A 25,608-nucleotide genomic window follows, 5' to 3' on the forward strand; every position below is an offset into this window, starting at 1 on the left:
CAGCTCGGCTTGGCCAATGATTTATGGGCTATGAGAACGCATTGGACAGTCGCTTACCACCACAAAATGATGTCCTTTGGCACATGTTACCACAAAAACGGGCCATAAAACGAAACTTGAGCAAACAGGCGCTGGTCAGGAGTTGTGCAAACAGCCGAGAGGTAACTGGCTATATGTAGGTGCATTTACCATCTATTAAACGTTGTACGCTCCATGGTTCTAGCCCCAGGCAATTAAGACATATTTTAGGGGTTGACCAGTGGATCTTAACATCTTCATAACACGCGCGATTGCGACACAAAGCCTAAAAAAGGTAGCCACAGAAAATCGAACATGCCACCAACAGTTTTCCGAAAGACCTGTCCCAAAAACCCAACCAACCGACCAACAAAAATAACTGAAAACGGAGCCAACAAATTACCCTGAAATTTTCAGTGATCATAGAAAACGAGCACTGGGAGAAATTCTTTCTTTACAAGCTATCTATCTTCACCTATTTAATTATTTTCTAACTCTTTAAGGGCACATATATTTTCTCGGTGCATTTTCAACTATGAAGAGAGAGTTTCTTTTGGTCATCCCTTCCATCTTATCGCCGCGATCGGTATCTGCTTGGAGATGCCCAGCACATAAATCTGCCACCAAAATGGGCAGATCCAGAGGGAGAGGCCGAAGAAACCAAACCCAGAACCCAAACCCAAAAACCAGCGACTGCGACAGGTTGCAGCTCAATAAAGATCCAAATAAATATAATATCGCTGGTCTATGAGTCGAACAATGGGAGATATGAGAAGGATGTGTTCATTTAGGGTTCGCGGGTTCCAGTTCCATTTACCTGCCCGGGTTTCAACCTGTTCGAGGGCCAATTCGAAGGCGGTCGAAATCAAATGGCCAAGGCTTTTGTAAACGGGTGACATTTAAGAATTATGGCATGTAAATGGAAGGCATTCCCGGAACGGCGATGCGATGACAGCATCTCTTTCAGAAACCCCAGCCATCGGATTATTTTTTGATCGGGGGGCTACTGTTAATCAATTTAGAGCCTCGAGGGTCGAGCTATTTTTATTTCTTTCCAAAGTCAGATGCGGTCCAGGATAAGCAAAAGGCTGCGCTTCGATGTGCTGATTAATGGGCGATAGTCAAAGGTATTAGGGAAAGTATACAGATATGATTTTAATTAAGACATTTCGCTTTTAGTTTTGATCCAAATGAAGATCTTAATATGCACTATATGGCAATTGTATGAAAAAGTAGCAAAATTGCATGTTAACTGGATCATTTTATCGGTTTAATGTGTAATCTTATTGTAGTATTTCTTCTAGGCGCTCTATTTCCTTTAATTCCCAGTTTTCAGAGCGCTTTTTTTGCAGCATCCCACGGGGCGTATGCGTGTTAAAGCTACCAGCTGCTGTCGGACTTTTGGCTGCCTTTTGATAAATGCACCGCTATTAAAGTGCCGCCTTTGTAATGCGGAAACATCAAAGTGCACTTACACACACGCACTGCAAGGCAAACATTTGCATTCACACACACACAGGCACACACTGACAGAAAGCCATAAAAATCACTTTGTAGCCATGGAGGCGGTGCATCAGCGCAAACTATGCAACAACAACAGCGAGAAAAAGTGCAATGCAATCAATTCAAAGGGGCGAAAGGAGAGCGGAAAATTCAGCGTGAGGGGGAAATGGGGGTGTGAAATTACACTTGAAAAAATATGACCAACTTGCTGACGAAATGGAAATTAAACAACAAATGACAATACCCTAAAGCAGTTTGCAGGTTTTATGACAGATATTTCTATAAATGGTTAACTTTAAGCTTGAAGCTTTTATTTAAGTATAGAACAGTTTAAAGATATATTAATTTTTTTCCAGTGCAGTGACAGGAGAACGAGAGCCAGCAGGCAGCAGCATTTAATCCTGCAAAAAAGGCATTGCGAGGCACCATAAAATGATGTTAATCCTTAAATAACGTGAGCAAAGCAAAAAGCGGAGAAAAAGTGGTAAAAAAAACGGGGGCAGGCAGAAGGATTGGCGAAGGAGGAGGCGGTGGGGGCCACTCGACTGGATGATGGCGACAGCCAAATGCCAATTGAATGCCAAGCGGCTTTAAGAGACAGCCCACGATCAAAGAGACAGTGAATGAAAAATGGTGCAAAGTAATGGTTAAAGTGCTCGAAATGGAAATCCTCAAGGGGATCGGTGTTGCACATAAAGCTTAAACTCAGGCTTAAATCAAAGTATAAAGGGGACAAAGGAAACTGGAGTAACTTGAAGAGTTATTTAGCACCAAGGAATCATTAATAATAGTACTTTCTTTAAAAGTATTAATATAAAAGCAATATATTGTTATTGTTGTTATATTATTATTGTTAAAGCCATGCAATTTAATTTTATGTTAAATAAAATAAAATGTTTTTAACTTTAAACCTTTTTTTCTTTGAGTCAGTCTGCTGCGCTATCATGTTTGGCATGCCATCACAAACAGCCAACAGAAATAAAAAATATATAACCGAAAAGACAGCAGCATCCACTGGCATCAACTCACTTCCCCTCCATCAAGCGGTTTGACCCCAAAAAGTCAAGTGCGGCGGAGCTCGAGTTCCGTTTTCCCTCTCCCTTACTTCCTCCCTCGATATTCGGGTTTTCCTGGACTTTTACTCACTCAGGCAGCAAAAAAGTCAGCAGGAAAAGCAGAAATGACAGTAACATCAGTTGAAGTCACGGTGAAAATTATAGTAACAACAATATACTTACTTGAAAAAGCAAAAGTGGCAGTAACAACAGCAATATTATTGAAAGGCACAACAATTCAAGGAGAATCTTAAGTGGAAATATCCTGAGTAAAAGCAAAAGAGTTAGAAGCAACATCTGTTCCAGTAAACGCAGCAGCATGACAACTGTTACAACTGCAACAGGAGCAACATTGGTAGCTTTTCTAGGCAAAAGTAACCACAACAGTGAAATCTTTTCTAGGAAAAGCTGCTACAACAGATACTGCTTTATAAAGAACAAAAGATACAGTAACAGCAGCCACACGAGTCTCAAAAACAGCAGCAACAACATCGAAAGCACCAGCAATATGACAGAAATTCCTTCGAGTAACAGCCATATCAGTAGAAATGGCAACATCGTCACCAGAGCAACACCCACCCAATTCGCGGCACGATTTCACTCCGAGTTTCGACTCGATTCAAGTGGCCAAGTTGGCACGCGCCGGCGCACTCAATTGGTGCACAGGCGGCGCGGACTGGGAAAGCACTCAAAATGGGGGACACCACTGCGGAACTCGTTATGCGGGGCGCAAAGGGGCGTGGCCAGGCGGGCCAATCACCACCATTCCCGTTGCGCCGACGACAGATGTGCGCTCAAAAACCAGTTGAGCGAGTTCTCGAGTCGAGTTTCGAATGGGACTGACTGGTGGTTGTGGTTGTGCGTACGGCTGGTTCATCATCATACCTGTGGTGGTGGCGGGCATGCCATGAGCATATGGAAACCGGGCGTGAGCCGAGCCAGTTGAGCACCACCACCAGATCCCTGAGCTCGAACCCCGAGCGCCGGCAGTTAACGCAGTGGCCTCGAAGCTGTAACAACATCTCGCGTCCGCTCGATCCGCTCGATCCGCTCCGCTCCGTCACGAGAAAAGCGAGAAGCGCTCAGAGTATCTGCAGTGAAACGTGTTATCGTGATAAGGTTCTACGAGTATTCCATGCCATAAGGTGTCGCACATTATATTATTGAAATCGAAACGCAACATTCGCCGTCGGCTAAGAAAGTGAACTGTTATCGAATGTGCTAATCAAAAACAAAAAAAATGTTGCAAGCGCCTGCAAATTGATTTCTATCTCGGATATGCGAATTTACACTGGTTATTAATAGATCTGGTTTAAGAATACGATTATATAAGCATCCTATGCAGACGGCGGCTTCCGTGGGACGCTTGACAAACTGATCAAGTCGTCGTCTTTATCATCTATATCTCCTCATACTGGCTGCGATCGGGCTCGATATCGATTCCCAGGCTAAAGCTGGCGACAGATTTTCGAGCAAGATACTTGGATTAACAACCGCCAAAATTGTGGAGGCAATTAAAATGAAGGTGAGTCTCGATTGCTTTATAAAAAGATAGATTGAGTTGTAAAAAATCAACTTTATTGCTATTGGAAAGAGGAAAGTTATCAGTCTGTGTATTATAAATTTCTACATTTTTGAATAAAGTTAGTCTTTAATATTCTCTATTAAATTAGACTGTAAGTGTTGCATGTTCCACCCGTATTGCTCGGCGTTTGAGCGGTCTGTTTGCACACCCCCTCAAAATGAAGTTTCTGCTTTCCTTTTTAATTGCTGGACATAAAGTCCAGTAGACCCCGAGTGACCCACAAATCAGTTTTTTATGTAAAGTTTCCTAGCCCGCTGCGAGCATATTGGGCCAGAAAACGCAACAGGCGGCGTTTGCTCGACCATTGGGAGTAAAAAAAGAAGTGAGCCGGAGTTAAGACAAAAACCGGAGCAAAACAGTTTCAATTCAATTCGAAAAAGCCAGCACACTAATAGCGGCTGGAAAACGATGAGTTTTCAAAAATATGGAGACGACACAGGGCGGTGAATATGAAAAGCACACAAATCGCACAGTGGGGTTCCTCCCATCGAAAACACTCAGCGAATAAGCCACAGATCGCAGCCCACACTTTTGGGTATTACTCGAATATTGGCTGTGAAATGAAGGCTGATATTCGGATGTATCTGCAACCAAACCCCAAAAATCATATTCAACTTGGCCTTTTTTTTTTTTTGTTTTGTATCTTTTCAAGACATTGCATTGATCGTGTCGCCTAGATGATGTTGCTCAATCCCTTGTTCATTCAACAACACATATTTTTTGGTTTTTGAATTTCGAATTTGATTTTGACTTTGATTTTATTTCATACCCAGTCCGAAAACGTTTAATCGATTTTTACACCCGCTGTGCGACGGGCTTTTTTTGTTGTGTGTGTGAACCACCCACAGGATTTTCGAAAAATATTTGCCATGAGTCTGCAGAGAATCGATCATGATTTATGCTCGCCGATGATCGATTTACCATGGCTTTGTTCGACGAGCATAATTTTCATTACCATAGCAAATTGGACAAGGTGCTGACGCTTATTGCTCTGCGATATAATTTTAATCGCCCGATTTTATTTAGCTAGATTTCTATACGCACCACGGTCATAGGGGGAAAAATCAGATCAGCGGGGGATCCGCTTACAATTCGAAGTCCAGAACTCAAATGTCAACAGTTCTGAGGTGCCGTCGATGGTCAAGGGGCATGGGGGATTCTCGGCGAGAGACCTTTTCTTGACATCATCGATCTTGACCCGGCCCAGATGTTGGTGGATCCCCCCCCTTCCACATGTCGCCGCCCCGCTTTATCATCCAAATCCAAATCCGAAAATGACGCCACTAGGCGCTGCCTTATGAATATTCAACAAAGTATGGAGATGGAGTCTTTTTTTCCCTGCTCTTAGGTAGTCAGTCGGAGAAAGAGATATAAAAAAGGCATAAATATTTAAGCGCTTAAATGTCGAATGCCTGCGAAGCAGCTATAAAAAACGTATATACATATTTCAATAATCGATTTTTCATTAATAATTCACAAGAAAATTGAAAGATTGGAAAAAACTAAACCTCCCATAAATAGATACACCAAAAATGTTTTGTGTAAGAAGTCGTTGACGCCTCCATCTGCGGTTCGAAAAAGTTTTCTTTAATTGGCAATTGGGTATTTGAAGGCGAACTAAAAATACAGAGTGATTACAGAGATTTTAGGATTTGACTTTCTATATCTCCATCTACTTATTAGCTTTGAGTGTTTGACAAAACACCTTTTGAGGATTACACGCCTAACTCCATTGTCCCATAATCCCGCACAAGAAACCAAAAAAAGGAGCGCGTGCCGATGGCCAAGATTTTCCTACTTACCAAAAGGATGTTTTGCAAAACCAGCTGCCTGGCCAGCGGTCAGCAGATTTTTCAGCAAGCCCCCTAATAATTGGATTCCCAAACAAAGGACATTCTGAAGAGTGTCCTGTGACCACTGGTCGAAAATGCCTAATTGTCAACGCTGACAAGAAGTCTACGCCTCGGTTCTTGTCTCCTTGGGAAAACAATGGGCAAACGGAAAATGCATCTTGACTTGAGCCAATTGCCCCGATCAGGGACAAAGAGAAACAAATATCACACCTTTGTTTTGGGCCTCGAATCCATATATGTAGTATGTACATACCTATTGACAATAGATGCCAGAGTTCCTGGTCAGTTTTCAGTCGGGTTGCGCATGCGAATTGCAGGAAGAGATCGCTGGGTAGATGTGTCAAAATCGCAGCAGCATTTTTAGCAGGTAAATGCGAGAAGTCCTCTTCGAATGAACATCGAATGCAGGAGGCACAAGAGGTCCTCACAAAACCGCACAATGGAAGGCGAGTCGAGTGTCTTGCCATTGTTCGTTCGAGTGCATCCACAAAATAGTCCTTAAAGGACGCTTAGTTGGCCTACAAATGATGCATGGCCCTTGGGCCTGTAAAATTGTAAAATGCCACAAATCATTGCCACTCCTGTCTGCCGGCAACTCAAAAAAAAAAAAAAAAAAAGAAATCAAGGAAGATAGAGACCCAAACCCGCCCCTGGAATTTACGAGCCAACCCCTAAATGCAAACCATTCGATTTCGATTTCTGGCAAAAAATTCCAATAAATAAAATAAATGTCCTTTTGCCAGTTTGTCGCCTGAAAATATTCGCATTTAATTGCTTGACAATTGTAAATTGGCCAAAAAGGAATCGTTTTCGTATTACAAACTGTAGTTCGCATACTATATAAGTTATCCCACATTTTCAAAAGAACTTGATTTTAAATAAAATGTATAACACTTTCTAATATACATATGTATCGCTACAAATATGCCACTTGATTCGTTCTTGCCACTTTGTCATCAAAAAAAATTTGTTTTTAATTGCCTGACAATTGCAAATTGAGCCGATAGAGAATTTCAATATCATTTTATCGATGGCATCTACGAACAGTAGCCAAAGTGATTAGTTTTAGGGAAGCGAAACTAGTTTAGAACCTCTTTGCCGTTTGAAACTCACCGCTAAAATCATTCAAAGTCACCCAAATAAATTATCGGCTAGAACTTTGGCGGTGGCCCACAAAAAACAACTCCGGTCTTGATTTATTGGCCCACAAAAAAAGGGGGGACAGAAATACAATGGCCGAAAGCTGGAAACTGAAATATGAAAATATTATATGTGTAATTTATGCAAAATGCAGATTTAGCTAATTAATTGTGGCCAATGCTCAATAAAAAATAAGAAATCAAACACGAAATCCCCCTAAAAACTCCGCACAAAGATGAGCTGTAGTAAAAAAAAAAAAGACAGACGACGACTCGAAATCAATAAAAGCCCAACTTATTGATGTTTAGTGGCTGTGACATGTTGACGAAAAGACAAAAGCATTTGGGATTTTCGGTTTCGGATTCACTCGATGCTCGAGTCTCCAACTTTATGATGAATGCCTTAAAAATGCCAAAAAAAAAGATACATATTCAAAATAAAAAGCACGAAACAAATACAAGAGAACGCGAAAAACGCGTGTCGAAATCGTTTGAGATATTTGCGGGCGATTTATTAAGAGAACTTCGGCACGGCGATTTTCTCTCTCCCAGACTTTGAGTTTTGAGCTCTATTTGCACAACTGCCGCCCGCTAAATTTATGCAAAAAGAAAAAGAACAACATTATTGTGGCAAAATAAAAAACGAAATAATCTTAATTGATAAAAAAATGGCAAGCGAAATGTTTGCCGTTCTTCCAATTGCGAGGGTGGCTACACCCATAAGCTTTGAATTTCCAGCTTGATGCAAATGTTTTATTGAAATTTATTGCCCAACAAATTGCATAGCCACAGGGCGCTCTATTATACACAGTTTATGCATTCGAAATAAATTCGATGGAGATTATCTCTAATTAAGAGTTAATAAATGTGCAAGATCGCATCTCGATGAAAACATAGGAGCAGCGTAATTTCATTTGGCATCGTTACAAACTATTGTATTGCCATGAATATAGATATAAGCTGATAACAAATCTGGGTTTATAAAAAAAGACAAAATGCGACTAGAAATTATATGGAATACATATTAAATTTTAAAAAATTTCACCTAATAATAGTTACCCTTGTCAATTCTTAAATTAAATAAGGCCAAGTGGCTAGAAATTTGTAATTATAGTGCAAGAGTTCTATTCTGACTCCTCGTCCCATTACCATATATTTCGACCTTATCAATCCAGAAGACAAAAGGCCAAATCTGTCGCGACATATAGTATATAGTATAGTATAATTTACAAGTTCGTTTCAAATCGAAGACAGCTGCCGAAAGCCGCAAATGATTAAAACACGAAACAAGTTCAGAAATTCAAAGAGTTTACCTGATAGATACTTATGTATATATAGATGAAGCAGATGCCCCAGAAGCAAATCGAAGAGCCATTTTCAGTTTGCCACTGTCATCTGAATATTTAGTTTATTTTGTGTTCGACTCCTTGGTTTATGTTTTTGTTTAGTGTTTTCGGAATGTCGTCGACGCTGGTCGTTCGCTTTGAAATTTAATATCGAAACGTTGTCTATGCAAATGAACATTGCCACCTGTTTATGTTTATGGCCAGTGGAAATGGCAGGCCAAGAAGCTGAGGCTGAAAGCTGGAAGCCGGGCTCCGAAAACGGTATTAGCTGCATAAGTCGGGCGATCTATCAACCGCGATCCAGAAGATCTGGTGGGGATTCTCGTTCTCGGAGTGGATGATCGTCAGCGGTGGAAAACGCGTGAGAACGATGCCCCGTATGCAAATCACTTTTCGACCTCAAAAGCCCCGCTTCGGAGTCCCGGACAAAATAAAATATACGAAAACTAAAACGAAGAAAGTATTAAAATGAAATTTATCTCGTATGCGAGCAGTCAACAGTTATAATAAAACGCGGCTGGGAGCGCACACAACAAAAAAAGGCCGGTGTTTGCCAACAGCAACATCTCCAACGAAATGGCTGTAAAAACTCAACCAGACCAGTCCCAAAGAGCCCAGATCCCAGAACACAGAACTCAGAGCCCAAAACGATCCCATCCCAACTCGATCCGATCCGATGCGATCCAAAACCCGGAGAGATCATCTCGCGTTGAGTTCAGTTTTGTGTTTTGTAGTGTAATAAAGTGCGACATTTTAAGTCGAAGCCGCTCTTTGGGCCATAACTTGTCAACACTGGAATTGTGGGATACTGTGGTAAATTACACTGAGAGAAATACACCTAAAAAATAACTGAAATGGTGCCTCAAGTTAAGGCCTTAAAAGGATTACTGTTTCTGTCTGCGAACATAATATATTTTGGTAATAACTTTTCTAGACTTTAGCAGTTCTTATTGATCGAACATCTTTCAGTGTTATTTACACACCTAATATATACCCCCAAACCCCCTTTTAGCCGAGATCAACCGAGACTTCGTCATCGTCAGAATCCCAGACACCGAAAAGTAAAAAAAAGAATGATATAAAGTGAAATAAAACTTTTTATATATGCATATATAAAGTTTATATTTTAACACACCTTTTTTTCGTTTCGGCTCTTGGCGTTTTAACGATCGGTTGTATATTATCTTTAATAGATATTTCATTTGCATTTTAGTTACTTTTCGGCAATTGTCAATTAGCCACTTAGCGGCTTAAATTGAAAACTGACAGCTGCAAATCGAAGGGCTTTTCTTTTCGATATTTCTGTTGGCTGTCAAGAATATTGGCTCTTTGTTTTGGGCCCATAAAAACGTTGGCGACTTTGGCTCGCAGCCATTTGGCCGTAAAATATTTTACGATGTTACGCCAATGTTAGCCCCACAACTCGATGCCCTGTACCCCTGACCCTTCCTGCCCCTCCCCCAATAGTCCACGCCTATCCCAGATTCCCGGATGAATCCACCGACGAGTTGTCTGCCATCATAATATTTGCCTAGGCTGAGAGGCTCCACTGTGGATTTGGTTGCCCCAAGGGGGGGAGGGGGAGGTAGGTAGGTAGGGAGGTGCAGTGGAGCTGTGTGTGCGTGTGATGTGCGAATATGTTGTGAAAATTGAATGGCATATGCACATTTTGTCGCCAGTGATAAAATTTAATAACGCTGATAAATTTAGCAAAAACACGCTGGACCATTGACATAAAGCGGTAATTAAGTTTGCCGGAGAGATGCACAAAGCAACAGTAACGCACTCGTAGTTGGACAGGTTTCCCTGAAAGTGCAGTAGATATTCGATAAAAGGGAAAAGGAAACAAAACATCTCCTGCAATCTCCTGAAACAAAACATTTCCTAAGAAAATATGACTTTAAGCTTATAGATGACCATATTGATATCTGCACAGTTGACATTCTTTGATTGAATCATTTAGTCAGTGCGCACTGTATTCCCATAGAAATGCATTCCCTTTTCATTTCTGTTGCCGTTTTTGTTGGCTGCCCAGTTATAGCAGCCCATTAATTTGATTGGATCAATGGGCGCGACAACAGCAACAAAGGCTATGGGCTATATATATACATATATGGATACGTATATAAATGGAGGAATATATGGACCAAAGGAGTGAAAGAGTTGGTTGGACGACATTACCATTAACCGCTTGCCGATGAAATATTTGTAAACATTTAGCCAATTTATGGAGCGTGCTCGTATTATGGATATGGATGCTTTTATTCCACCTTTTTTTTCTGTATTACTTTACTCCAGATCGTGGGCGTTTGTTGGCCGCTTCCATTCATAAAGAGCAGTTCGTGGTGCCATTAAATAACAATCAGATACAAACGCCGACGTGTTAACTTTTTGGTAGTCATATTTTAGCATAATTCAATATATTAGGGCCCACGCAAAGCGGGATAACACAAAAAAGTAGCTCTAATTAAAAAGCGATACGCCTTTTTGGAAAGCCAGCAAGCAACCAACCAACTGTCGTGGCAGGGAAAAAAATATACATTTATTTGACAAACGCCCGTTGAAAATTTTCATGGCGCATAAATCAGCTAAAAAGAGTTTACACAATAAAAATATTGGAAATAAACCGAGCAGCCTTCGCTGCGATTTGTTGTTGAAAAGCAGCTTAAGTCGAGAGATCGAAAGGCCTTAGGAAAACATTTGCCAAAATCCGTTCAAGTGACAAGTGGCCAAGTTGTTGTTATAACTGCTTCGATATCGGCCAAAAAGATATGTCCATTGTGATTGTCTGCTATCAAGCGGCTTTTGTTCGCTTGTTTTTCCATCTATCTACCTATCTATCTGTATCTGTATCTGTCTTTTTTTTGGGAGCACAACATTCTCACGGTGGATAGAAAACGCAAGGAGATGACAAGTCACAACCGGAGAGAAACCAATTGAGTGCCAAGGGCTTTTGTCATCAAACCAACGATCCATCCATTGATATAGCAATCGATATTGGTTCGGTAGTCCCTCCGATGATCGCTCAATTTGCGCAATGACGTGAAAGATTCAAAGATTCTCGTTTAAAATTCGGAAGGTAATCGATCTTCTAGGCGTGTCGCCACCTATTTTTTCGAACCAAAGATGATACAGTTCTCAACTCAGCCAGCTACTGGTTGCAATATCATCTTTTTTCATTTTTCCTGAACACCTTGCCCGGGCAGATATTTCTATGCATATCCCGTGTGGAATGGGTAGAATTATAAACTTTATTGCATACTCTTCATGTGTCTTTTATAGTTCTATCTTTGCCTTTTGTTTTTCCCACTTTTATACGACTGCCAGTCGGGGTTATTTACGACATTTCGAGCCAAAAGTTGCAAGGTGCAAGTTTTAAATTGTGGAATTTTTATGAGGGCCTCGCTTGGCCTGCGCAGTGTGCTTATATAACATTGGGTATTCATAGCAAATAATAACAATAAAAGGCACAGAACTAGCCACGGTCTCACAGATAACCGGCGAGATCTTTTATCGCACATGGTAACCCGCAGAGATCCGGCGAATTCATCATCTTCTATCAATTCCGAAAATCTTTGCCACTTCAGTCTGCCTAGATGGGGGTCTTAATTTGACTTATATCTATCTTATAGATGAGTATCCTTGATAGTACTGACACACTTTAAATCCGCTAACATCATTAACCATCTGATAAATATGTATTTGCTCATCATCCAAATGCATTCAGCATTTTTGGCCTACTAAAGCCATTTTCCGCACTTTATTCTGTCACCCAGTCGGGAAAGTTTTCACGAATTCTAAGCCCACAAGAAGAAACCCATTTTGAATTCATAGGCAGATTTATGCAACTCGCATTGAAACGCGCAGACACAACCGCAAAAGGCTCACTAGACACTCACGAGTAAATTACAGTCAAATGACATGCTCGCCAAAAATGCCACTTCAAATGTGTCCTTCTGCCCGATTCCCTGCCCCTCTCACCGCTCGGCCAACCATCCGCCTATTTTGTCCTTCTGACAACTGACATATTTTCAAAAGTGGGCATAGACATGACAACAACAACAACAACAATTGCATGTGTATAACCAACAAGCTGCAGGGAATTGGAAGTGCGATTTCGGGTCTGAGACACTGCGAGAAAATTATGTAAATATATATAAATTCTCAAGAGCAATCTTAGCTTATTTAGCTTATTTATTTAGATGCTTAATGGCATCTACAAATATATGAAATATATAAGAAATGCTGAAATATAAAATCTTCTACTTATACTTTTACTTTTCATGTGCGCATATTTCCAAAACCATTTTTTTTTTTGAGTGCATTGAAGTCACTGTCTCAGCCTCCGTTTTTGTGTGTTAAAACGGGCGTTGGGAAAACAAATTGCTGAAAACACCCCTCGTACCGCTTCGCATCCCTTTCCTTACCCCCCCCCCCCTCCCACTCTGCAGTTTTCCCGGCAGTATTCGGCCTTGTTGTTGGTTGTGTTTTTCGGGCGCGCAATATGAAAAGTTAAACGAAAGTGACAGGCGACGCAAAAGAGGAGGGATGTGGGTTTTGGATTCGGACTGGGATTGGGACTGGGATGTGGTAGATATGGCAAAGCGCAGGCTCGTCCAGGGAAAATCGGGTGGTTGAGGGGCATTTGTGGGCATGGTGTGGTATCTCTATGGGTCGGGGGCTTGACTGCCGACTACCGCTATTAAACGTGTCACATATACACGGCGGAGTTGAAAAGTTAAATGGCAGCGGCTGCGCGTTCAGACGGCCATGTTAGGATGTAGTTATTTAATGTCCACGAAATACGCACAGATACACATGCAGATACGAGCTCACATGTTGCTCATTTTGATGGTGGCCATATTGCATATTTCGGTCGGCCGCAACCCCCCTTCGAACGCGGGCCACACTAGTAGATACATTTGTATCTGATAGTTTGCGGCCTGTCATAAATTATTCTCATAGATATCTATTACCCAAGGGGTATGCTCTTGGTTATGCGGCTGTTTTTTCTTGAGCTCTGCGCTTCGCTTCGGCATTGTCTTATTAATTGCCTTAGTCGCAAATGGCGGGCCCTTTGATCGGGTTATAGTCACGGCCAAAGGTTTTATCTCGTATTTATTTGTATTTATTTTCCGGCGGCAACAGAAGAAACGAATTCGTCAGCTAAGTTAACAACAAGTTGCCATAAGTTAAACGACAATTATTTGCGTCTACAATTGTTTTCTCAACGCCAGTTACCAACAAAAAAAAAAAAAAAAAAAAAACTGCCAGCATGTATTTTCCCTGCCATTTTTGATTAATGGAAAAACTTCGTTTCGCATTTCCTTGCCTGTTGCGTTAATGAATGAAAAGTACATAACCGCAATGCCGACCATTAATTAAACGCTTCAAGTACTGCATTCAATTCTTTTTATTTGGACATTTAAAATTCATCCCAAATTGCACATCATAATCAACAATAACCAGATCGAGCAATTGAAATGTTTTTCAATCAAAAGAAAGATAATGAGAAGGCATTAACATCGATTGAAGTGTTCTTTGATGGGCGACCAAAGGGGGTTAAGTAAATTATTCCAGTTTAAAATTATAAAATATTTTCAATATTTAGTGGCTTACTTTTCCAGAGGGTTTTTGACTTAATCGTGTTTTGAATAACGGAAAACAGTTCTATGTATATAATATATATTCATTTTAAATGTCTTAAAACCAACCGGATTTACTTTCACTTTTTATCTCATCCTCGCTTGATTTATTTATAATTTAGTAACAAATTATTTTGGACACTTCAGATATATCACTGGCAATAAATTTACAACAAATAATTTAACTTTGCTAAAAATACCTCAATGCATTACAAAATGATTTTCGAATTCTCAATTGCATTTTGGCTTTAACTTTAATTTTATTTTGCCACCTTTTGATTACCTAGTGACATAAATTTTGAAAAATATATTTACGGATCATATATCAATTTATATTTTATACACGCAGTCGGTCGAAATTTCCATTTCATTATACACTTGTTGAATTTACCCGCCTTAATTAATTAATAATGCAATGCAATGCAGATTTTGCAGCCGTTAAAATATTTGTTGAAATCAACACTTTACGCTCAGCACTAAAAAATCAATTAAGAAAGCCACAATCTAAATGATACGGTTAATACGGCGGATTATTTTTCGCTTCGGTCTCTTTTTTGTACTTTATGAAACGCAATAAAATTTGTTGGAAACACTCATTTAAATCGGCGTAACATGCAGGCGATACATTGAATATTCATAAGATCGATCTTCGGATGGGTCGATAAATTTCACATTTTGGGGACTTCGGAGTGAAGCAGTTGCCGTCGCAGCCACAATAACACTGATATCGCCAACAACAATTAGCATAACATTTTTAAATTTATGGTTCAATTTTTGAATAAGAGCGAATCGGAGTCGAAAAAATCGAAAACGAAAACAAAACAAATCCCCGCGCGAACGAAACTCGTCTTTTGTGCGGCTATTGAAATTTGTTAATATACATAAGTTAAATGCTGCAGCTAAGAAATAAAACAGAAGCCGCCGGGACATTTGCCAGATTTATTGAACGATTTCATTTGAAGGCACAACAAAAGAAGAAACAAATCCGACGGGCGCTACGATATCAGATCAGATCGCATATGTAGCTAGACCTGATCCGGTTCTCAGGTCTGAGTGATAATAAAAAGAATCACCAGTATTTTGCATAGAAAACTTGTCCCACACACCAATGATGACCATGATTTTCATTTTATATTCCCGCTCTCTTCCAGACTGAGCTGCGTTCCTGCGCAGCGTGCGGGGAACCCATCTCGGATCGGTTCTTCCTGGAGGTCGGCGGCTGCTCCTGGCACGCCCACTGCCTCCGCTGCTGCATGTGCATGTGCCCCCTGGATCGCCAGCAGTCCTGCTTCATCCGGGAGAGGCAGGTGTACTGCAAGGCCGACTACAGCAAGTGAGTATAGGACAACTTTAAAATCAAATATATATATTCATATAAATCTAGAACCTATTCTAGATGTGCTCTAATACCAAGTTAAAGTCTAGAAACATTTGCCCATGATTTCAAATAGATTTTCCACCGCATGGAATTTCACTTCTTTTAAAATTAACTGCCCCCTTGAACTTTCGAAAAGTTTCAATTGATTTTCCAACTCGATTGTGTATGTGCACAAGTGTTTTCCGAATAGTTTCCCACACATCTTCTGTCCACCTGGTTAATTGTAATTGTAACAATTCGACAGCGTTTGCGACATAATCCATAAAGTCAACAGCGACAAAGATGCGGCCAAAACGTAACGAAATGGAATGAAAACTTTACGGGTAGAGAATGCAAGTTGCAAGCTAAAAATGTATCTGGCAGATACAAAAAAAACTCAGGGGGGGAAACGTAGGAAAACGGTGTCGACGTCGAACGAAATGAAAATAAACAAACAGACACGCCGTGAGATGCTGTAAAAATATTTATTTTTCAAGTTAAGAATTTTAAGTGTGCATTGCCCGATGGAGACATCATCCAGCTTCGGCTTCACCATCGGCATCCCATCGCATCGGATCGCATTGGATCTGAACCCATCCCGAGAAAACCCATCACCAGGCACATCCGAGTCATGCTCTGGCCTTACATTGTTGTGGCTGTTGTAAAAATAAGCTTAAAAGCTAACAATAAGCCACCGAAAGTTGCCGACTCATTTGGAAAAACGTTTGCCAGGGCAGCCACTTCCGCTTGGAAAGCGCTCCGGCATACAGGAAAATACTCAACCATATCGGATTGATAGAGATGCCTCCGTTTTCTCCCATATCTAAATGTGCATTTGATTCAAATTAAACATCATTTGCATTTGATACTACTATTTACTCTTACTTTTGAATGAATATTGCAGCACGGAGTGCGTTTAATAGCTCATTAATTTATTTAAATACTCACGATGTATTTTTCAATTTGTATCACTAATAAGTAAGCCCCACTGATTGCTATTTCCTTTCGTTTAATTGCAGAAATTTCGGCGCCAAGTGCTCCAAGTGCTGTCGCGGCATCTCCGCCTCGGATTGGGTGCGTCGGGCACGGGAGCTGGTCTTCCATCTAGCCTGCTTTGCCTGCGACCAGTGTGGACGCCAGTTGTCCACCGGCGAGCAGTTCGCCCTCATGGATGACCGGGTGCTCTGCAAGGCTCATTATCTGGAGACGGTCGAGGGTGGCACCACATCGAGCGACGGTTAGTATTCTACTAGGGCTTTACTCACTACGAGTACGAACAAAACTGGGGGGCATAAAAACAAGTTGGAAACATGCTGCACGCTTCAACGGCAGAACGGTTACCAATTCGGGACGCTTCACTGTGAACGGTACAGTGAAGCTGCGCCAGAGCTAAGCGCCAGCCAGTCGCCACTGACGAAATCGTGTCACACTCGTAAAAAACAACTCGGCAGTTGATTTCTTTCCTTCTCTGAGACGACGTGATCGGCTTGTGAATGTCGTAGCCGAGTTCCCCAACCCAAAGACCCCATCTGCAGACCCCTGAAAAACCCCATCTCCTCCCCGGATGGGGCAGACCACCGTGTCCGGTCAAAGTGGCCACATAAAGCATGGCAGCAACAACAGCAGCAGCTCTATAAACCATAAACACTTTTTGACGTTTTCAATTTGGCCGACTGTCAAAATGCTTTTACACCAGGCCTAGAGTCACTGGGAACTTTTCAGTTAAAGGCCTTTATGGCTTACACGCACTTGAGACTGCTCAGAATTCCCTTCATGACGTGCCATTCTATAAATATTGCAATTAAAATAAATTTTAGATTTGCTATGTAAGATTTTCAAGATATGTTTCCATTAGATCAAAAAAAAAATCATTTACTATAAATTTTAAATAAACGTTTGACAACGAATTAAACTGGCAGGATCTAGTTTGTGTACATATGATACTCTACCTTGGGCAACTTCATGAATACTTTAGGTCCAGTGGTAATTGCATTTCTGATCTCCCTCTTATTTGATTTCGATTTTTATTTTTCCCATTCCAGAGGGCTGTGATGGCGATGGTTATCACAAGAGCAAGACGAAACGGGTGCGCACCACCTTCACCGAGGAGCAGTTGCAAGTGCTGCAGGCCAACTTCCAGATTGACAGTAATCCGGATGGCCAGGATCTGGAGCGGATCGCCTCGGTGACCGGTCTCAGCAAGCGTGTGACGCAAGTATGGTTCCAGAACTCGCGGGCGCGTCAGAAAAAACACATACATGCTGGTAAGAATAAAAGTAAGTAGTGGATTAGTGCCGCATGCATCCTCCCAGTCCCTGTCCAACCCGCAGATCCTCCTCTAGAGTATCCCTAGAAAATGTAGAACCCGACCGTCCAGTAATGAGTAGACAACAATTCCCCCAAACATGAAATCCTTACGAGCCGCCAACACAGTACTTACAATTTCTTCTGTTTTCTTCTACTTTCAACAAACGATTTTTGATTGCAGTACGCGAACCGGAAGGAAGCTCATTTGCGCGTCATATTAACCTGCAGTTAACGTATTCATTTCAGAATAACGCACAGAACCCAATGCATTTGAATGGCTCTAAAGCGGGTCTATACCCGACTCATGGTAAGAAATCATATACTTTCGGTTATATATTTAAAGATCTTCAAATAGGGATTGCTGTTTATTTAAGCAACTATGCATAACAAAAAGAGTACTATCTAACAAAAGGACATTACCCTTGTCTTCTTACAGAATCCTCTATGGATGAATTGTCGCAGGACTCCAGTGTACACTGTATGCCCAGCGAGGTGTGACTGGAGCAATCCTCGCCAGCTCGAGCACATCGCTAGATGGCTGGACACCCACAAAACGTCCTTTCCTAGTCAAAATTTATGTAATGCGTCTACACGAAAGCAGTTTCGATTCGATCCGGAGAAAAATTGAAAAATAATGAATCCTTCAACATCATACAAAGCAGTCCCGGTTTTTAGGCTTTGAGCAACCCGAACGAACCACCCAACGTCAACACAGTGAAATCTCATCATAAAAGACACAGCAAACAAACAAACAAACAAACATTCCTGCATTGTAGTCTAAGAAACTGCAGCTTAGTTAATTTAATTTAAATGAAATTTAAATTTAATTTAGTTTAATGTTCAGTAACCGATAAGTGTTTCCCACATCATTCAACTCGAAGATTGATAACTGCTTGCCAAGGCTCCTGTAATATATTTATGCGTATGCCTAACCAATCATTGTCGTATATTTACCATGAGAAACGTTGTTATTGTTTATTTTCTTGTTTTCTAAATGTATAAAAATTGATTTAAATATATAAATATATATATATAAACTTAGTTCTATAGTCGTACCCTAAATATAACTCGCCAGGCAATTTGTATATAGTAATGATAGCCGAAATTGATAAGCAACGCAGAAAACACAGCTAAAAACTAACATTTAGTTAACAAAAATTATAAAATACAATTAAAGATGAACCGAAATCAATTAAAAAAGAAAAGCAAATTAAAGAGAAAACAACTTTTTCAAAAACAAAAACAGACTGGTGTTGTAAATTAATCGGAAGTGGAGAGGGATCTACTTAAAAGGATCATATGTCAAAGGACATATCATTTGTTCAAACTTTTACTATGCCATTAGTGAATGTATTCTTGAGTGAAGTGTGTATGTAGCTCTTTGTTATTTGTTTTGCTATTAGCTAACTTCTATTGATTGAAATCTTCTGCTAATACCTTAATTTCTATCAATTTGATCGTTTGCTAATGCCAAACAATCTCTTTGGGCAACACTCGAAAACGATTTCCGGTGCAGCTCGATAGCTCGATCGTTCGATCATCAACCTGTGCCCCACCAACCACCAGCGATCTTTGGAAGAAGCATCTGCCGCAGACAGTGTGACGACTACTTTTGAGTCCGAACTGCAAGATCCGCGTTCGGATCACATGCACACGGTTTGTGGGCACTCGAGGTGCCAGTCATGTGGCTGGATTCTAGTGTTGCACTTCAGGTTGCGAGCTAAGTGCATCGAGAGAGAACCGAAGGCATTAATTGAATTATAAGCCTAGATTATGCAGAGGTTTCCTGCCCAACATCCAGCTGTTCGGATAAAGCAATTTGTGTGGAAGATCATCGCGATGATCATGCTTATTGGGATCGAGAGTGGATAAGGTATTGGGGATTTGGATTCGGGTTCGGGTTCGGGTATTTGGAATGGGAATTGAAATGGGCATGACTGGGCAGGCTCTGGGTACTGCACTTGTTTGTAATTCCTGTTGTTGGTTTATAATTGTGCGATCGCATTGCAGACGAAAAGGGCTTTCCATAGCACGTTACAAAAATATCAACAAATCGTCATCATTAATAATGATCACTCCGGGCTATGGTTGCTACTACACAGAGAGCAAAAAATGTTCCAAATAGCTATTAAAGTTATGGATTTACTTCTAAGATAGAGTATCAATTAGGACCCGAAAGGTAAAAATCCAGTGATATTTTTAAAACGTTCTTATGTGAGTTTCAATACTGCAACTCATTTTTTTAACCATGGACTTAGTTTTTTTTCAGTGCATATATTTAGTGTACTTCTCATGGTGTTTGTGTGTGTTTATTTTTCGGTCTGCCCGGTTCATTTGTCAAATTTCACCGCGCCCCCAAGTGATCCCCGGGAGATATATCTCGAGATCTGTAGCTCGGATCGGATCTCGTGTTGTTGCCGTTGTTATTTGAGCAAACATTCAACACTTGAGCCGAGAGATTTTCGTGGCCAGGTCCAACAACTCAATTCCCAGAGGCCCCTTGCCCCAGCCCCTTGCCCCTGCCCCTTCAACTCTCCCTGCGCGGCAATGAAATTATGAATGATGTGATACTTTTGCCATTGAGATGTTTTCACAGTCGCGGGGCCCATGACATGCCCCGGCCATATCTTATTTGCTATATCTACATCGCCTGCGAGATTGGAAACTGGCAACTCGACTTGCTGCTGGCTGGTTTCTGGTTGCCAGTTAAAAGTTACCCACATCCCAGTGCCCAGTTCCCCATCCAAAGTTGCTGCCGTGTTTGTGTTATTTCTGCTGGAAATGAGCGATCGCGTGCAATAATTTGTAGACGACTTTGCCGTCGAGCAGAGGCTTTCAGGCCTTAGCATTCACAATCCAGAATCGAGAGAATCCAGTGCCCAGTGTCCAGTTTCCAGTATCCAGATTGCAGAATCCGTAATCGAAATCGTTCCTGTTGCTGCACATGCTGCACATCATTTTTCAAAATCATTCAAACACTTGTTAAATATTTTCTTAACCGATTGATGATGATTGTGACTCGCCGAGGTAGAATCATCATCCTGCTACAAAATTATTTGTGTTTATCAATAGAACTGCGCTGGAAAAGGGTCCGAAGTCTCGGAACTTCGATCTTTGTTTCGGTGTCAGTGCACAGAAAATAATTCTTATTATATATTTAAAACTGAATTTTACATTTGTTAAGACTGTTCAACGAGCTCTCTTTCTTCTGTTGCACAGTACAACATAATTATAATTACTGTAGAATTTCACCAACTATTGCATTGATTTGTTTTCTGTGTATGCGTCAAAGGCATTGACTTATTACGATTTTGTTGGCCTTTTCACATCCACACGCTGGCCCGCTGAAATTAATTGATATCTGTGGTATGCGCTTTGTTGGACTTTGATGAGAGGCGGCCCCGGCCCTCAGTCTTCGCTTTCCAGAGTCTTCAGAGCCCCGTTTCCAGTCTTCTTCTGGCCACTTTGGGCACTGATGATCGATTACAGAACGTGCCGGAGTCGTGTCGAGTGGCCATTGAAAACGGGGTCAAGAGTGGGAATGCCATTCGGTGATTGGGTATGCAAATTTCCAGCAGATGCAATAAGCATTGTAATTCCTGGCCATTGGCCCATCATCACATCTCAACTCCTTCATCGCCTCGCTGGATCATCCATCCATCCAGCCATCCGTCGAGGAGGTCCCAGCCAGGTCCGACAAAGGGAGCCCGCTCCTTTCAACACTTTTGAAAACTCTCGACCATTCGAAGACCAACCTCATCGAATCTCAATCCGACCCCATGTGCGTGTGACTCACGCCGCTTGGCATTTTAATTGATTTTGGGGGGCGCAAAAATCTTGTGCCAAAATCCCCACCAACACCACACGACCCGCTGGCACACGTCCTATTGAAATCGCATAGGTGTCTGAATCACGATTCCCAGGGGATAAGCTCCATTTATAAGTCGAGAGAAGGAAGCTTAAAAGAGATATAAAGAAAAGGGTTCTACAAGCTAGTATGATTTTTTTCGGTGAAATAGGTGCTATGAAAGAACTCATATTAATATATTTTATTACAATAGTAATCAAATCTAGCTGAATCTCCCCTTTTTCGAGCCCCTGTATTTTGAGTAAGGCACGTACGAAAAACGCTGCTCACCTAGGAGCTGGAATGGGACATTCATCATGCTGCACTGCTAACTCCCAGACTCTTTGAATCCGAATCCAAATCCGCAACTGACTGCCTGCGTAGGCGTTACTGGTGGTCAACATCTCCTCCTCGTCCTGTCCGCTTTCCCTGCGCCGTGTTTACCTTCGTTGGGCGTTGGAGCACGTAAAAATGTAACACCAACTGGCTGGATAAATGGAGGAGGTGCGCGCAGGAGGAATGAGACATCGACAACTTACGCATATCTGAGCTGGCTCTTTGGTTTATAACTAGCTGAATAAGGCTGATTTTATAAAGGCATTACAAATATTGATAATCATTAATCAGAGTTGAAATAAAGTTCTCAATTAAATAAAAATAATCTGAAGGCTAAGAGATGGGTAATTTCTAAATAAACAATGCCATATCTTTGAACAAAGTAGTTTCATATTATTATTAAGAAATGTATATTATTATCCTAGTATTAATCCGCATACATCCGCATCAGTCAGCACTGACAGTCCTGGTGCTCCTGTTCAATCGACTGGGCCATTCGGAGGCCAAGTCCAATTTCCATTGGCTTGGCGAGTGGATGCGAATCCCTTGCCCTTTGCCTTTGCCGTTGAAGTTGCCTTTGCTGGCCACCGAGTTTGCTTAACTTAAGTTAACTGTGCGCGCACAGGACACCCAGCTGTGGTCGCCGGGCCAACAAGCCGTCGGTGGTTGCTGCTGCTGCCGCTCCTGAAGCTGCAACACAAACAGCAACGGCAGCAACACCGGGGACAAGCAGCAACATGGGCAGCGACAACGTGAACGCAGGCGACTCCTTCTTGCCTCCCAGCTACGCCGACAACTTTGGCAGTGCACCTCAATGTTTGTGCAAGCAACATTCGCATGCAAGTCAGCAAAGTTTGCATTGACACGCAGCAGCGGCAGCAGCAGCAGCAGCATCAGCACTGAATTTGCATAAAGGCGAGGGATGGCCAGGTGAAAGGGGGGGGTTGCCCAACTGCTCTGCTGGTGTCATGGTGCCCAAAAAACCAGACAAACGCCAAGTGCACAGCATGGTAAACGAGGAAGGAGGCCCGGTCGCGCTGCCCATGATGAAGATGGACGTGTTGCTGGTGGTTTCCCATCAGCAGCAGCAAGCGCAGCAGCAGCAGCAGCAGCAACTGCAACAGCAGCAGCAACAACAGCAGACCCATTAGGCCGCACATAAACTGCATGCAATGAAATTCACTCCTGCGGCGTGGCCATGTTGCTACTGCACTGAAGTTGCTGCTGTGTCTGACTTATGGCAATTGCCAATGCAACATTTGTTGCTGGCGGGAAGGTTGCTGTTAAGGATGGGGGCGTGACCAGAACGCTAGGAACTCCCTACTCTCGGATAAAGGGATATATTTAAAAGTCAATTACTACGCCCGCTAAACAATGTCCGTTAAGTAAATAGGCAAATATCCACCTTACTACTACTTAACAGTTTGCCAGCTAACTAAAAGTCGGCAGACAATGTCGTAAACTAAATGACTAGTTAATCAACAGATTTGTGAAGTATTGGGCGGGCTAAGTCACCTAAAAACGTCAGCAATAAAATCCTTTCAAAAATACAATGTCTAGGCTGTCGTTTTGAATATGAATAAGTCAACAAAAATTGATGAACACTTAGGATCTTTTGTAAATACAAGATATTTATATAACGATTAAGTTCCTGCGATTTGTAAAATAGAAATTAGAATGCTTAACCAAAAGTGATCCCCTTAACAATCTAGTTTGCTGACCAATATCCCGATTGAGCATCGTGATTGCTCACGCAACAATCTGAAACTCAATCACGCGACAATCTCGAATGGTTGCTGAAGTTCCTGTTGTTTTTGGTCCCTGGAAGGCAATTTTTTTATTTCACTTACCCCCCGCAAACATTTGTTTCAACACGTACGCGCAAATGAGTTTACAAGGTGCGATATTCATGTTGCTGCTGCGTCTTTGGGCCGATATGTTGCTGCTGCTGCTGCTGCTTGTCAATATTTACTATGCAGCATGTTGCCGCCGAGTACAGAACTTGGCTAATCGTATTTTAGCCATTTTATGTATATTAATAGCTGAGCGACGGTAAAAAGTTTGCGCCCCTCATGTGCTGCCACAATTCTCGTTTCTCATTCTCATTCTTATTCTTTTATTTTATTGATTTTTTTCCAGTGCCCTTGCCTTTTGGTATAATTTTAATTAACGCATTCGATGATGTTGCTGCTGCCGCTGCTGCTGCTGCTGTTGTTGTTGTTGTCGCCTCCTGCTGCTGCTTCTGCGGCTGCTGTCGTTGTCTTTTTGGCCAACATGCTAAAAGGTGTTAATTGGCGAAATTTCCATGTAGAGCTTAACCAAAAACAGAACAGAAACAGGGAAGCGAAAAGGGAGGAAGTGTCTGCAAGTTGTCCAGTCAACAAGATTTGCTTTATTAGCCACTTTCGGGTGGTGGCCACATTTCTACAAACACATCCCCACATCGACAACCACATCACATTTGGCCTTTTGTTTTGCCTTCGGCTTTGGGCCACACTTTGCCATTTTAATGAGCCAACAGCGACAAGAATGACTCGTGCTGCAGATGGGTAAATATTTTCATGGTTTAATTTCATAAATTATGACAATTTCTTGTATTGAAATCCCCAAGTTATGGTACCACATCCCCAACGCACTCCCCTTGAATGCGATCCTTCAGGATCCAAGTGAATTATGCTCGCCACAGCAAATCAACTTAAAGTGCGGCGACTGGACACCGAAAAGCTCCTAAATTTTACTTAAGAACATCAATGGGCAGCTGACATCCAAGAGATATTCGTTCTTTTTTACTCTGAAAGACCACGATGATGATGATGATGATGGGCGCAATGATGATCATCATTAACACCTTTCTGCCCGCGATCTCACTCACATTCTGTGGCGAGCACAATACGTCTCAACAACAAGCTGGCAAAAAGACGGAGAAAAAATCGCAGCTATAAGTGAGTAAGGAAAATATAAGAAAATAATTCAAAATGAAATTTGCTTTATGATGCGCAACCGCTGGACGTTCCTACGCACAGTGGGTAGGAATATGGTAAACATTGCTGCAAATTTAACAACTTGTTTAAATATGATATATAGACAAGTGAATACCATTAAGCTTTCGCACTAAAAAATTTTACATTATTATATTGATTCTTAAATAACCTCTGCGAAAGTTCTCTAATGTAATTTAAGTTTAGGTATCTTAGTTCCTAAAATTTGGCTCCACTGTTCGCAGGACTATCTGCGTTGATATGAAATATGTGTCGGGCGGCAGGCAGCGGAGATTTATCGAGCGCGAAATGTAATACGCGAGCAACGTCCTCCACTGGGGGATTCCACTTGGAGGAGCTGGGGCCTGGAACTGGCCACTGGGAGCTACAATCGGCAAGGGGAAACTGGACGAGAGCCGGGGGATCGGATCAGCGGCCACCGTTTTGAATTGGCTTATGCGACGCCGCCGCCTTCGACGACAACAACAACAGCGACAGCAGCAACATTCAGAGCAATACCAAATACAATGCACTGAAAAGAATTCAAACTTGAAACACTTAATAGATGATATTTGATTAGTAACGAATTTGAGTTTCATACTTATTTGACTTATATAAATTCTAAAACTACACACTTCT

At 41.6% G+C, this 25,608-nt stretch overlaps 1 protein-coding gene and 1 long non-coding RNA gene across 5 annotated transcripts; one reads left to right on the forward strand and one right to left on the reverse strand.

Annotated features, from left to right (window-relative positions):
• Positions 1–3,559: 3,559 nt before the first annotated feature.
• Positions 3,560–19,046, forward strand: Awh (Arrowhead). 4 transcript variants are annotated; one of them, NM_168042.2, is made up of 6 exons: positions 3,560–4,101; positions 15,296–15,477; positions 16,521–16,738; positions 17,544–17,777; positions 17,990–18,115; positions 18,245–19,046. In NM_168042.2, exons 1-6 carry the CDS (start codon positions 4,096–4,098, stop codon positions 18,304–18,306), a joined length of 828 nt encoding a protein of 275 aa, NP_728906.1. In that variant the 5' UTR covers positions 3,560–4,095; the 3' UTR covers positions 18,307–19,046. The 4 variants fall into 3 exon arrangements, with proteins under 4 accessions (NP_728906.1, NP_001261379.1, NP_523907.2 ...); NM_079183.3 differs by having other exon boundaries at positions 18,055–18,115; NM_001274451.1 differs by having other exon boundaries at positions 17,544–17,765.
• Positions 19,047–21,057: 2,011 nt separating this feature from the next.
• lncRNA:CR45379 (long non-coding RNA:CR45379) lies at positions 21,058–21,778 on the reverse strand. Its single transcript, NR_124775.1, has one exon. It is a non-coding gene; the product is annotated as a long non-coding RNA:CR45379 (long non-coding RNA).
• Positions 21,779–25,608: the final 3,830 nt, after the last annotated feature.

The sequence above is a fragment of the Drosophila melanogaster genome, chromosome 3L (genome assembly GCF_000001215.4).
Source record: "Drosophila melanogaster chromosome 3L".
Taxonomy (NCBI): domain Eukaryota; kingdom Metazoa; phylum Arthropoda; class Insecta; order Diptera; family Drosophilidae; genus Drosophila; species Drosophila melanogaster.

Excerpts from the sequence above, each read along its gene's own strand:
- Awh (NM_168042.2), top strand. Across the intron at positions 17,778-17,989 it reads ACATGCTGGTAAGAATAAAA|TACGCGAACCGGAAGGAAGC; the intron begins GTAAGTAGTGGA and ends TTTTGATTGCAG. Across the intron at positions 18,116-18,244 it reads GGGTCTATACCCGACTCATG|AATCCTCTATGGATGAATTG; the intron begins GTAAGAAATCAT and ends GTCTTCTTACAG.